Source organism: Diabrotica undecimpunctata, chromosome 2, assembly GCF_040954645.1.
Source record: "Diabrotica undecimpunctata isolate CICGRU chromosome 2, icDiaUnde3, whole genome shotgun sequence".
Lineage (NCBI taxonomy): Eukaryota > Metazoa > Arthropoda > Insecta > Coleoptera > Chrysomelidae > Diabrotica > Diabrotica undecimpunctata.
The window spans coordinates 152,628,508-152,643,775 of record NC_092804.1 but is presented as its reverse complement, the minus strand read 5'-3'; the positions used below and the strand labels follow the sequence as shown (position 1 = coordinate 152,643,775).

Here is a 15,268-nt window from a genome sequence, read left to right as displayed (position 1 = left end):
TTTTAAAAATGTACTTCTCAAATGTTTAACAACAAAATGAATACATAGTTTTTTATCAAAATAAGTAACTGTGCAAAAGTGCTTAATTCTAAATATAATAAGGTACATAATACATTAAACATACGTCAAGGAAACCTATTTAGCTGAAGATTAAACTTTTTTTATTTATCAATAGGTCATAGGAATGCAAACATTTTCTAAAAACTTAAATTTGAGAGAGCAGGATTATAACTTTTGTTATGCTTATGCATAATACCAGATGTGCGATATCAATGACCACTATGCACAATGCTGTTTTGAACAGATCCTTCAGATACATCTCAGAAATGGCAAGTACAAAAGTTTTCGCTCTTTGCGGGAACAGTGCTTCTGTAAATTCGGTCCTGCGACTGTCCTCTATCTTAAACATATCGATACGAGGTTTTGATAAAACGGTTAAAACTTTTATTTAAAATTCCTCAAAATAATTAATTTAATTAAAAATATGGTCATAAAATATTCAAGTGCGGAATATTTCATATTTTTTTCTGTAGTAAAATTCACGATAAGAATTCAGCGTCGGCTATTAAGGTCAATATAAATCACATAAGAGATAACGCTGCAATCTTTTCCGCTACGATTTTTATGCCGTACCAGAGTCGACTTACCATGTAAGTTAAATGGGTACAATTTTCAGCAAAAAAGCATTAACCCTCAAGTGGCGTTGTGAGGTTAGGCGGACACCCAGTACGTTTTAAATCCATGTAAAACTTGCAAGTTTAGCATTTATGCCTGGCCACGCCATCTACCTTTAAGTTGGTGCACCCGTAAGCCACTCCGATACGCATGTCAACTGTGATTCAGTATTGCTCTGAATAGCCAGCGGTAAAGTCTATTTGGGATCTGTGTGACACCACGACGCCAATGGTGTTTTATTTCTGAAATGGCAGGTACTTCCAAAAGAGTCTATTTTGGAGACTCTCATTTTTATGAACGTATAAGGCGGTAGTATGATGAATTAGAAAGCGAGTTTAGTGATTATGAGGACTATAACGACAAAGATTTTTCTCCAGAGAGTGATCATAACTTTGATTCTGAGATGGAAGATCAGTGGGACAATGCTGAAACACAAGAAAGTCAGGCTATAGGTGAAGAAGAAGAGGGGCCTGACACAACAAATGGAAAGTTTTATTCTGGTAAAAATCGATAGAAGTGGTTCCGGCCAATCCAGATTTGAATATTAGAACAAAAAAACATAATCTGGTAAAAGTTCTTCCGGGGTGGAAAGGACCTGTAAAATGTGGTGATGTTTCTTGCTTAAAAATATGGAGCCTTCTTTTCACAGAGGATAAGGAAAACGAAATAATTCTACGGACAAATGAAAAGGTATTGTTATTTCACGATAAATTTAGCAATTCTGATAGAACAGAACTGAGAGAACTAACAAAGGAAGAATTTAGAGCGTTTTTCGCTATCTTGTCTTACTCTGTAGTTTTCAAGTCAAATGATGAAGACTTGCAAGAAATATTTACAACAGATGGAACGGGACAAGACATATTCAGATCCATTATCTCTTTGAAGAGTATATGTGTTGCTCGCATGAATAAGATTTGTTTACTGAATAGTTATTGTAAATATTTTATTGCTTTTATTTATGTTTGATAATGCAGATGATCGAGAAGAACGTAAAACTAATGATCGAACTGCAGCAGTGTCTTGGTTACTTGAGCGTTTTGTAAAAAATGACCAAGACTGTTATTCTATGGGAGAATTGTGTTGTATCGACGAAATGTTGACATGATTTCGTGTTAGAGGTAGGTTCCGCATGTACATATTTAATAAACCTAAGAAATATGGACTGAAAATTATGGACTTAATAGGCGCAAGTACCCACTATTTATAGCTATATTTACTGTGGTAAGGATAATGATGGTTCTTCTGTAACAAATGAGGAGAGATGTTACATGAAACCAACAACAGCGGTGTTGAGACTGTCATCCAATTGCTAATTCACGCCAAAATGTCACAGCAGACAATTGGTTTTCATCCATAGAAGTCATGGATGCATTAAAAAACGAGAACTGACCTATGTTGGCACGCTCAAGCGAAATAAAAAGGAAATACCTATGCAGTTCCTTCCAAGTCAGCGCAGAGCTGAAGGATCTTCCATTTAAGGTTTTACAAATGACTACACTATAATTTGCTACGTTAAAAAAAGAAGGCAGTTGTGTTGATATCATCAATGCACCATACCGAATGTGAGGCCATAGAATCTAGAAAACCCGAAATCTATTAGTCTAATTAATAATAAAAAATATTTATTTTGCTGGCGCAATGTTGGTGCAGGGCATGCACAAGTATTTGTCATATACAAAGGCAAGTACCTTTGTAAAAGTTCAATTAACCTGGGAGTTTAAATTATTGTTAGAAGCATAAAAATCGATATTTTAAGTTTTAACTTACAATTATATAATAATAGTATAAGTATTTTTAGCCGAAACACATCAGTAGTTTTTAGTAATTTAACAAAATATTACGTACTATATTGAATTATAAATATTTCTTAGCTTCTTTTCTAAAACGTAACAATCATAAGACCATTTGTTCTAAATTACAAAATCCATCAGCTAATTATAGTTTCCCTGAAGTACATGGCAGTGTGTATCACTTACTCAATTCTTGCATTTTTTGCTTCATATATAAATCTAACTGTGAGTAATCCAGTAAGGTATTTTGAACAAAGTTGTGTAGTATATTCGGCCATTGTTCGTCCAATATCACTAACTTATTCATCGCATTGGCCATATCGTCGAGTACATGGGAAATTTGTTGTTTTGCCTTATATCGAATAGTATTTTCTTCCTATAAAATTTAAAGTCAAATAAATATCTCAAAGAAAGGAATACTAAGATGAGGATAAATCTTAATTTGTTTTAAATTTTCTTCATGATCTTTTTTTAAAGACACATTTTTAAGATTTTTTTAAAGAAACTATTATATTATGAACAAAATTTCTTTTAGATATTATTAAATATAAGTTTGACACCACAAAAAAATTTATTTGGCTATTTTAATTTCTCTTTATTGCTGTAGATGGCGTCTTGCGAAAAGTACGTTTTTTACTGTAGGAGACCTTGTGGACTTCCCGTAAAAAATTTTTGGAATGTTTAAAATGTATTCTATTCTTAAGATTCAAAACTAGACAATAAACGTTTAAAATAAATAATTCGTTATATTTTGATGCTTTTTCGAAGTGACTTACATGTGATGTCAAATAAACAATTTATTTACACAGTAGCTCCAACGACTGAAAATAGATATACATATAATATATTATATCAGGTGAAAGTGAATTAAAAACATAAACGAAAAATGTCAAAATATATACGGTGTCTATACATATAGAACGTTGTTTCATGGAAAAAGTATTGGCGGTTACAACATTGTCCAGCATAGCATTCAATTAAGAAAAAACACTACAACTTTTTAGCTGTATTTAACTCGCTTTTAGAGAAATTACAATTTTGAATTATTTCTAGTATTCGTTATGTGTAGCTGACGAGAGAGGATATACGTCACATTGAAAGCGCTCATACCAGCCAAATTTGTCATCACCGTAAGATTTTTATAACTTATAATAAAATATTTAATTGTTCAAAAAAGTGGTTGCATTTTTATAGATTTCCAAGTCAAACTCATGAAAAGCATTAATCTGAACTGTGGATTGCAGCTATAAGGTCCAATTTATATAGAAAGAAACTTTTATGTAATGATTACTATAAATTAAATTCCACATATTGTTAGAACGTATTAACTAGTTTCATAAAACAATAATACTATTATAATAAAATATAATTTATATATTTACAATAGCAAATCTGCAGTTACAATATTAAACAAAAAGCTTTAATTGAATGTAAAAGCGTATTCTTGCAAAACATACAATCACACAAATTTGGTGACCCAGCAGAGCGTGCTTCAAGAATCATGACAGTTTACATTTTAAGTTAGAAAACAATTAAAAAATTATCCGATATTTGTGTGACACGACCATGATCCAGGGTATTATTAAATAATATTTTATATTATTTAATACTAATTTACTTCTGATTTATATTTAATATGGCATTTCATTATTTTCACCACATACTGTATAGAGGTTTTATCTTCTTCTTCTTCAGCCTTAAGTAATCCAACTTTGGACATAGGCCTCTCCCAGATCAATCCAGTGTTTTCTATTTTGCGCCACTTGCTTCCAGTTGTGTCCTCCGATCTTCTTAAAGTCATCAGCCCATCTCATTTGTGGTCTTCCTCTGCTTCTCTTTCCTAACCATGGTCTCCATTGTTGTATTTCGTGGTTCCATCTTTTATCCTTTAGTCGGGCATTGTGTCCTGCGAAGCTCCATTTTAATTTGGCAGCATGTTCTCCTGCGTCTTCTACTTTTGTTTTGCTTCTAATCCATTTGTTTGTTTTTTTGTCTATAAGTCTCACCCCGAGCATTGATCTTTCCATCGCTTTTTGTGCTTTTACTATTTTATTCATATTAGACTTGATGAGTGTCCACATCTGTGAACCATACATGAGTATAGGGAGGATACACTGATCGTAAATTCTGGTTTTCAAATATTGTTCTATTTTAGTCCTTTTCAAAATCCAACTCAGTTTTCCAAATCCTGCCCATGCTAACCTTATTCTTCTGGTAATTTCAGCAGTTTGATTTTCTTTGTTAACTTTTATTATCTGTCCCAGGTAGATGTATTCGCTTACTGTTTCTAAATTTATGTCGTTCAACGTTATTTCTCCAATGTTCGATGTATTTGTCATTATTTTTGTTTTTTCCAAGTTCATCTTAAGACCTACTTTTTCCAAAGCTTGAAATAGTTGCGTCGTCATGGTCTGTAGTTCTTCGAAACTTGTAGCGAATATTACAATGTCATCAGCGTATCTCAAATGACTCAGTTTTCTTCCATTAACATTTATTCTTTTATCTACCCAGTTAATGTCTTTGAACATGTCTTAAAGTCCAAGTGTGAATAGCTTTGGTGAGATAACATCTCCCTGGCGAACTCCTCTGTTGATTGGTATAGCTTTGGTTTTCGCATCTATTTGTATTTTCATTGTAGCTTTCTTGTAAATATTATGTATGAGTCTATCCTGCAGTTGTTCATAGCTCTCTCTATTGCCCAAAGTTCTATGAAGTCGAATGTCTTTTCATAATAAACGAAGCCAATGTATAAGTTCAAGTGGTATTCATTGGCTTTCTCTATTAGCGTTCTGACTGTAAGAAGATGATCCGCTGTAATGTAACCCTTTCGGAATCCTACCTGCTCTACCGGTTGATAGCTATCGAGCTTCGACGTTAACCTGTTAGTTATTACTCTCATAAACAGTTTGTATATTTGAGACAACAGGGAAATTGGCCTATAGTTCTTCAGATCTCCCCTGTCTCCCTTTTTGAAGAGAAGTATTGTCAAACTTTCATTCCAATAATCTGGAACTTCTCCTCTGTGGAAACATTCGTTGAAAAAAATTTTCAATTCTTCGAGAATAATTTCACTTCCCTCCTTCAACATTTCTACAAGTATTCCATCTGGACCCGGAGCCTTATTGTTCTTTAGTTGTGCCATAGCTTGTTTTACTTTGAAGGATTCTATGTTAGGGAGTATTTCTGAGTTGACATTCTTTATCTTTCTCTTAAGATCTTCCTTTGCAGTGTTATCTGGGTTCTTGTTTGAGGAATATAAATCACGGTAAAATGTTTGAGTAACTTTTAGGATTTCGTTCTTTTCTCTTATTTCTTTTCCATCTTTATCCTTCAATGAGATTATTATAGGCTTTCCTAAGTTTGATCTTAAGCATTTCAGGCCTCGGTTCCTTCTATTATTTTTTCTAACTTGTTTTCATTATAGATCCTTAAATCTTCCTTTACTCCATTCTTTATTTGTTTATTCAATTCTTTGAAACCAATGGTGTTTCGCTTTCCTTCGCTTAGAAATGAGCGTCCCTTTTCCATCAACCGTTTCATTTCATCACTTATTCTGTCTTCTTTATTTTTCGTTTTCTTTGCAACAGCCAGTCCTGCTTTCAAGAGCTTTCGTTGCATTTCTTTATTAATTGTGTTCATGTCTGAGTATTCTTGTTAATAATGTTCTACAAATTCTTTTCTTAAGACTTCTCTGTACTCATCTCCCTTTTGTCGTATTTTAGTTTGATCTATCTGATTACAATAATTATGTGACCTGTTTCTACTGGTTTTCGTCTGTTTAATATGAATCCTTGCTCTTAAAAGGCGATGATCGCTGCTAGTTGTGAATCGATTGAGAGCAGTTATGTCTTCAAAAATGTCTTTGTTCCCACACAAGAGAGGTTTTATACTATATAATAAAAAGAAGATTGCTGAAAACTGTGTGAGTCACAAAACTAAGGTCAAATTTGAATTCAGCTCATAAGAATATATAAATATCAACTATTTAAATAAAAGATTTTTTGACCTGTGTTATTTACAGTTCTCGTACTTTTCGCAATGAACATTCTTATACTTAAGATGTTATTAAATTGGTGCATATTCTTTTTAATATGGCCTAATATTAGTTTTAATTATTTACCAAATTTTCGTTAATTTGCACATTTTCAATATTTTACAAGTTTTGTTCTTCATATATCTATAACTATTACTTAAAAAAGTTTGTTATAAATAACTAACCTGTGAGAGTGAAGGCTTCTTCCACTGAAGCGCCTCCTTACTGATAACACTTTTTAAGTCTGGATCTGCATTAAGTAACCATTTTTTCGCATCTTGATCGAAAGCGTTGTTGCTTATGTCAATTCTCATCCGCACTAAGAGCGGTTGTAGAAGACCGTCGGGAAGAGACCAAAGAACTAAATCGCTTAGACCTTGATATTCATCATTCGCTGCTTTTATGTCGGTTTCGGTTATCTAAATATAAAACATATGGTTTTATCTAATTGAACAAAGCGATAATAGATCAATAGAGGATTTAAGCACGTTTTCAACTGTTAAGATAATAAAACTGGTTGAAAGAACTACAGTACGCATTTTTATTACCTATTTGTAAGCTTTTTGCTACTGTAAGATTATGGAACAACTACTTAAATATTATACTTGTTTGCTAAAATTACTAGTATGCGGGGAAAGAAATATCGTCTTGCTGATTTTGTCAAAAAGAAAGGATAATTACTTTCTTATTGATATTCAAAACTGACTACGTCATCATAATATATATATACATAAACCTCGAGCTAAAATTAATACTATTATAAGAATTATAAGTCTCTCTAACTGTGGTTTGAATGATAAATTTATATAACTCATTAATTAAACAATGTCTTGTATCTTTTTTTATTACCTACATATAATACAAAAATATTTACCTCTTTATCATTTATGTTTTTTAGTCCCCAATGCGCCAATCTGAAAATAGCATAACTTTCCCACTTTTTCTCACAAATTGGATTTCCTTCAGAGTCAATACACAATGAAGTTAGACCTTGAGTTTCAGCTAGGGCATTCAATTGTCCCAAACAAGTGATATTAGTTTCTTTGAACACGAAATGTCCGACATTAGGGAATCTATGTTTAATTTTGCTCAGTACTCCAGTTACGCTGTTAAAGTTAACGTAGTTAAATTTTATTGTTGTCACATCTTGTGCCTTACTGACGTTCCAAATTTTGTCAATAAACCTTAACGCGCCTTGTCCGTAAACATTTAAATGTCTGCCACAAATTTCTATAAGGTAATCACCACCTGAAAAATAAATCGATGGTCAGACCAATGATACTATAGAAAGAAGGCACGTTTCAACAACTTACCTTGTTCTCTATCTTTTGGCAAAGCGGGTGAACTCTGTTTCTTTGTCTTGGCAGTAACTGCTCTAGAAAGGCATTTGGTTGGTATCGTCTTACTGTGCACGGCACTTCTAATATTTCTTGTAAAAGTCTTGCTAAGATTCTCTCCACTAGAATTACTTGGGTTCGAAATATTTGAGAGTGTGGTTACTCCAGACAGAACACTAGAAGTATCGGCGGATCCACAATTTTTTATTCTACATTCTTCAAAGTCGGTAGATTTTACTAAAGAATCGCTAAAAACAGATAATAAAAGATTTTGTTTAGAGAGGTGCAGCAATAGAATACAAAATTGTACAAAATAAAAAAAACTTGTATTACAAGCAATTGGTATGAGACTATATATCTAAACGATATATTGATATTAATTGTCTATCTTATTTTATACAATGAAAGTATGGGATGCGTTGATTCGCTTATTGTCTTATGTAGAAAAACGTTTAGGTCCAAGAAGGAGTACCACAAATTATTTTTTCACTTTGTTAACATTATGGTTGATCAAGCATTGTTTTATATGGAAGAGATTACCATTATATGGAAGAAAATTATGGAAAAAATGGATTATATGGAAGAAAATACCAAAAAAAAAGGACAGTTACCTCTACTCGAATTCAAAGCAGAAGTTTCACAAACCCTTTGTTTGAAAACGAAGGTAAATTGTTCTAAAAGGTAGCATCCACCTAGTTTTAATGTGTCCACGGCATACAAGGAAAAGAAAAAGAAATACCATGCAACAGCACACATTCCTTGCGAAGAAGTTAGAAAAGATCAAATGAGTTATTGGTCCATATATTTTGAACGAAAAAGAAGATGTAAATATCCTAATTGTAAAGGAATTCCCAAAGTTCAATGTTCAATGCCAAAAATGTAAAATATTTCTTTGTTTCACTACAACCTCTATGTTTTCACATGTTGAATGTTTAAAACATTATATGTAGTTTATTGTATACTGTTACCTACATTACACATTCCATATTTTCCAAAAGGAGGGTAACTCAAAAATTAGTCTAGGGTGATTTTTCGACCTCTTTAGGTCCCCTCAGAGCGGTATAGCCACTGCTCTGAATCAAAACAAAATCTATACCGTCGTAGACCAATAGTTATCAAAATAACTATTTACGCACGTAACTACGCCATCTAATAACAAAAAGAGAAATCATACGATTTCTACCTGGCGAAACCGAATTCAAATTTTTACCACTATGCCTTCTAAAACTTACAAAGCAAACAGCTTGATAAATTACTCGGCAAGGGAATCTAAAAATTGCATTCCACCTGCAATTCATTTAATGCCGTTTCTAATATTTCAACTTAAATCTTAGTTGCCATGAAAATGATATTACTTTTTGATTTGTGATAAATTTTAGTGCCACTGTAAATTTATGCATAGTATTTGTCACAATAAAAATTACCATTAAACCATTATTAAAAAACATTAAAGATATTGTTTTGAAGCTATTTCCTTGTGGCATGTTAAAGTAATTACTATTTAAATGGGAATAAGCCACAATTAAAGGTTAGAGTACATTTATTGACGTTTCAATTTCCACTTCGGAAAACAATTAAAGGTTAAAGTACGTTTATTGACGTTTCAATTTCCACTTCGGACAACGATTTCCGAAGTGGAAATTGAAACGTCAATAAACGTACTTTAACTTTTAATTGTGGCTTATTCCCATTTAAATAGTAATTAACATTAAAGATTAAAAAAATTACTCCTCACAACAAAAAGATGGAATGATCAAATGATTTTAGATACTTTTAGAAATTATCCTAATGTCAGTTTAGATTTGAGTATGCCTCGAGAGGGAATGTGACGATATCTTGAGATGAATATTAATAAATATTTCAAACCAACATTCTCACACATATTGCAAGAAGGTGACGAAGGGAAATCTTTAAGCAATATAAATTTTCCAAAAATGTGTTGTTTAGCAACGAAGCCACTTTCACTGCAAATGAAGTAGTACCATCCCAAAATTCTAACTATCGAACAACAGATAATCCCAATTTTTTACTCTAAATCCAATGGCGTAGGAATATTTTTTCAATAAAGATTGCTATTCTCTAAACTCTATTTTTGACTAAGGAAAACTATCGTAGTATGACCTGGAAATTGAAATAAATATTTATATGTAATTATATCCCGAAGTACCGTAATTATGTGCTCTACTCTAAGTAGACTTTTTTTTAATTGATATTTTAAAAAAGTTAAAATTGGTTTACAAATTCAAATTTCATAAAAGTGTTTCCAATATAAATAAGACACACTGTATACTAATTATAAAACTAATATGCCGCAATAAAAATATATCAAGTCACATATGAGTCTTAATTGCTGGAATTTCTTCCAGACATGTCACATTAAAATTAATACATAATTTTCGTTAGTAAGAAAGTCATTTCTACAGTGAATATTATAATATACTTTTTTTTTTATAAAACTGAACATTTACTACTTACTCTTGCGGAATTTTTTTCATTAGTTCGTCTGCTATAATATCAACATCACATTCTGATTCATTATCTGAATCAGATTCTTTAGAAATGCATGAACATGTTGTTTCAGCAGCATCAACTTCACTACTACTTGCCACTGAACTGACAGAGCTGTCTATATTGGGACCAACACTAGTAAGGCTACCTGGTTTTCCTTGATCTGAAGATTTTTCTTCCATTTTGTTTATAATAGGTACCAATATAGGAGGAAGTTTAAAATATTCGTTCGATGATGAAGTATTCTGAGAATTTTCAGTTTCTTGAGAAGAGGTTCTTAATAGATTAAATTTCTTATCAGGTAAAACAGGAACTTTCGTACATGACTTTGATTTAACAGGTCTAATAGGAGTAGATGTAGATTTACGTAAAGGAGTCATAATAAAATCTAAATCTGGCTTAAGATTTTTTAAACTTTTTTCAACAACATTGCCATTGTTTGTTAAACATTTTGTTTGAGATCTTAAAAATTCCCAGTTTGTTCTAGCATTAGAGATAACTTCTTCTCGTCGACATGTTAATGAGACGTCATTGGTGAGATCCATAAATGTGGAATTGGAGACTTCTTTATTTCTTCTCCACGCCATGGCAGCTTTTCGCACTTGTTCAGTTATTTGCATTGAATTGAGTTTATTTAGAAGAGGTAAATAAGATACCAAAAAAGATATACAGTCTCCTCCCAATAATACTGGATTATTGTCTATTGATATTTCTTTAATATTTGAAGATTTGGCTAAACTGCTTATGTCTTCTACACTGCAAAATTAAAAGTATCAGATTAATAAAAAGTGTCGATTTGTTACTTTCAGAAATGTGCTGATAGGAAAATGTTTATATAGCGTATTAATTTCTCGGTTAAATAGGTATGGACTATTATGTAAGTAATATTGCAGCAACACCGACGAGAGTATTTCCACTTTCAGTGCTTCAATTGTGGACCTTAGAAAAATAAAATAAGTTTCAAAATATTGCAACGATAACAATTATAGTTTGGTTCAAGATATAAGAAATTTGGCTTGAGGCTGGTGGGATGACCCAGTCGACCACAGTATTATAATAATAAACAACACCTATTGATGTTACTAATCCCTCAATTGTGTTTGCGACGGGTAGCAATAGTTTTGGAACAGCTTACTAGAACTGGACTTTATATTATTTACAGAACTGACTCGTTACCTATCAGTGCAAATAAATTGTTAAAATTAAAATTTCTACATGAAAAGAAAGTGTTGCCAAATTTGCGTCCAAAAGGTGTCATTGTAATGGATGACGCGAAATATCACAGCGAACAAATGAGAAAAATCCCCAGTGTAGGCTCGACGCTCGACAAAAAAACAAATATCAGATTTTTTGTATGAAAATGATTTGTACTTTGGAGAAACATATACAAAAAAGAAATGTTGGAAGTTCTTCACACAAAAGGATTTGAGAAACAGTTTGTTATAGACAAATTAGCCAAATGCGATGATCCTATTATATGGCGATTACCTCCTTATTACTGTGTTTTCAACCCTATTGAATTAATCTGGAGCCAACTGAAGTTTACGGCGAAACAACTGCTGTCCCAAATTTAGTAGCCAATCTCTATCACTTTATAAGAAATAAAAAAGATTTTCCCAACACTGTGGCAAAATTGTGTTTTACATGTTATAAAAACGGAAGATCATTACAGAACATTAACCTCACATATTAAACCAATAATTATAACATTAGATGATGACGATTCTATTGAAGATGACAGTGAGAGTGGCATAGAGTTGTAATTTGTAATTATTTTTTTCCATCTAAACTTCAAATTTTATTTTTTTATGTTATTGTTTCTAATTTTATTATGTTATCTTTTTTAATTCTGATTTTTGCTACAACTCTTTTAATCTTTTACTGTTATTAACATTATTTTCCTTAATTTCTTTAATTTGTTCATTTCTCTTATTTCATTGTACATAATAACATACCTATAACTACATAGATATAAATATGTATTAAATATATGATATGATATTTAATTTTATATTTATTGTTCCAACCCTATTAAAATATTATATGTATTTGAACTTTTTTGTTAATTTTAGCGAATCCGCTCCTGGAGGGTCTGTTGTTTGTTATTATAATACTAAATTGGTAGGGTGATCCCACCAGCGTCAGACTTTTTTAACTTTTCTCTGTAACACAGTCCATCGACAATGTGTTAACATTTCATTTAAACGGATCACAAAATAATGTGTATACTCTGATTTAGTATCTTGTATCATAGATATATTAACATTTAATCTTTTAGAATCAGAACTCGTGTTAATACTTTTTGACTGATATGATGATTGGATATTGAGACATAGGTAGAAATTATTCTTAACAGTTGTGTTTACATGGTACTTTTAACTAAGTTCAAACTTTGATCATCTCTTTAAGTACATCATTTAAAACAGAAGGTAAAATTTTGGATGCCAGAGCTTGTTGATGAATGTATCATTTGACATTATAATTTTGCCCATTCTTTATTGCCAGTAGCTTTAGTGCCATCGATAGAGTTAGTGATACATTTTGGGATCCTAAAAAGATGCAAAAAAGTTTGTCTCTCCTACCCCTGAGCTTCCCCCTACAACCTCCACTAGTAGGGGGGAAACAGAAAACATTGATTTATCAAGGATCTGTATGGCATAGAAAAAATATTTCAAACAAGAAATATAGCTGAGATAATAATTTTAAACAAAAATTTTTAGTCATACTTTTTCTGTAACATGAACTGTTTTCTCAGAAACAATGATTAAAGCAACCAGCAATTTTGAATGTCAGTTACGCTTGCAAAATCAATTACAAATTATATTAAAAATTGTGCCCATTTTATTGGAAAGGATGTGGAAAAAATATATATTAAAAAAAAAATCAAAAATACTTATATTTAAAAAGAAAAACTCACTTTTAGCTCATCTCATGAGTTCAATTGTCAAATGAAAACAAAATAAAAATTAAGTAACTTTGAGATTGATTGGTCATTTCTTTAAAAAATTATGATAGATAAAAATTATACAAAATTTTGGCCAATCTCCATAGAGCAAACTTATAAAACTATATGGAAATTTTTAAATTGTGTTTTGCTATATAATACGTCTGTTTAGGTTATTTTTCGTATTAGAGAAAGGTTGTATTTAAGAAAACAAGATACTAGAGCAATTGCTGCATGCAGGCTGAAAATATCCAGTCATGCAAATGTGGAAATAAAAAATCATTTAACTACACAGCTAAAAACAAAGAACACAGATAATAGATATTACTAAAAATGGAGTAGACTCCATAGAGTGTAGAATAATATACTTTATAGAATTCAGTAGGACAGATAAAGAAGCCCAGTTATATAAACCACCAGATGCAAGAGGAATAGGGCACCTAGAAAAGTATGGGGGTAATCTACTAAAGCATAAATTATTCATTAAAAAGAACAGTACCTTAAATATCAGAAATGATAGAAAATTACTAAGAGCATGCCAGTATGAGGAAGAAAAAAAATGATAATACAACAAATAAGCAGAATGTGATTACATATTTATAAGTGTATTGTAAAACTGATTAGTTTTGTTATTTTAAATACATACCATTGCAAATCATTATTGCTAAGAAATAATTTAACTAAATTAGGAACTTCGGCAAATCCAAGCAATTTCTTTAGCCTATTTCTTCTCAAATTTAATTCTTGTAAAGATTGCAGGCCTTCTATATCTTTAACACCAATAATTCGAATTTGGTTACCTGCCAAATTGAGCACTTTCAAACTTGTTAAACTTGATAAACCTCCAACTTGGGATATTTGGTTGCCATGAAGATCAAGAACTTCTACATTTGTAAGATTATCTAGTCCTTCTATCTTTTTAATTCTAAAAAATCAATGATAGGTATAAACTGCCAGAATTATTTTATTTTAATTACCTGTTTTTTCCCATTAACAAAACCCTTAAGTTTGTCAACTCATCTAAGTACTGGATCTGCTCTAATTGGTTGTCATAAATATCTAAAAAAACTAAGGTAGGAAATGACTGTTTTGCAATCATTTCTAAAGAAGTAACTAAATTATGTTGCATAGATAACAGACGGAGCTTAGGCTCTCCATCAATAATTGGAATTGAGTTCAGTCCACGTCTATCTAAACTAATCCTATCAGGATGTGTTTCTTTTTCTTCTTGTACTCGTGATACGTGTAACAATCCATCAGAATGTGTACGTAAAGTAACTGCTTCACAAAATACTGGAGTATCATGTATTTTTGTAATAGCAGATGCATTCAAAGTACTATGTGACCTAACATAAAAATTGCGTTTGGTTTTTCCTGGCAAAGCAGGACCTATCTTTAAAAGATTCTTTTCAGCCTGTCGCTCATTATGATCAATGCTTTTTACTGGATTTTGTAATTTAAATGCTTTCTTCTTTTCCTGAAAAAATAGATTTAGTAAAATGCATGACAGTATTAAATAATTTAACATACAACAGTAGCCGCGCTACTACTAATTGGCATTTATATTCCATATGTGAATTATTTGACTATCAATTTTGGATACATAATTTTAGTTGCTAAGCTTTTGTTGTAAAGTTTGTTTATTGTGGTTATGTAATAATAACCTATTTTTATTACCTGTCATTACTGTCAATCTGACTTTGCAGACACAAAATTTTTTACCTCTCGTCCATAGAACATGAATTAAACTATGTCATTTGAGATTCTATGCTATGAATTCTATGTCTATGCTATGAATTGTATGCAGTGTTGCCAGGGCTACGGAAATTTTCGTAGATCTACCGAGTTTGGCTCCAGTTTACCGATATACCAAAATGAAACAAAAATCTACCGATATTTAATTTAATGATATAAAAACTTAAAAAATCTACCGAAAAATGAAAATATAAAAATTACAGAGAAACAAAACAAATAACTCGTT

General features: G+C 31.4%; 1 protein-coding gene across 1 annotated transcript; it reads right to left on the bottom strand.

Annotated features, from left to right (window-relative positions):
• LOC140435056 (uncharacterized) lies at positions 1–14,941 on the bottom strand. The gene is made up of 8 exons (XM_072523741.1): positions 14,818–14,941; positions 14,265–14,764; positions 13,934–14,212; positions 10,311–11,099; positions 7,812–8,083; positions 7,373–7,746; positions 6,684–6,917; positions 1–2,841 (listed from the first exon to the last, which is right to left on the bottom strand). The coding sequence occupies exons 1-8, from the start codon at positions 14,845–14,847 to the stop codon at positions 2,644–2,646; spliced, it is 2,676 nt and encodes an 891-aa protein (XP_072379842.1). The 5' UTR covers positions 14,848–14,941; the 3' UTR covers positions 1–2,643.
• Positions 14,942–15,268: the final 327 nt, after the last annotated feature.

What these genes read in the sequence shown, in the direction of transcription:
- LOC140435056 (XM_072523741.1), bottom strand. Translation starts at nt 14,847, where the DNA reads ATGCCAATTAGTAGTAGCGCGGCTACTGTT. An exon ending in GTAGTAGCGCGGCTACTGTT is followed by an intron (nt 14,765 to 14,817) that starts GTATGTTAAATT and finishes CTATTTTTTCAG; the next exon opens with GAAAAGAAGAAAGCATTTAA. An exon ending in AGAAGCCTTCACTCTCACAG is followed by an intron (nt 2,842 to 6,683) that starts GTTAGTTATTTA and finishes TAAATTTTATAG; the next exon opens with GAAGAAAATACTATTCGATA.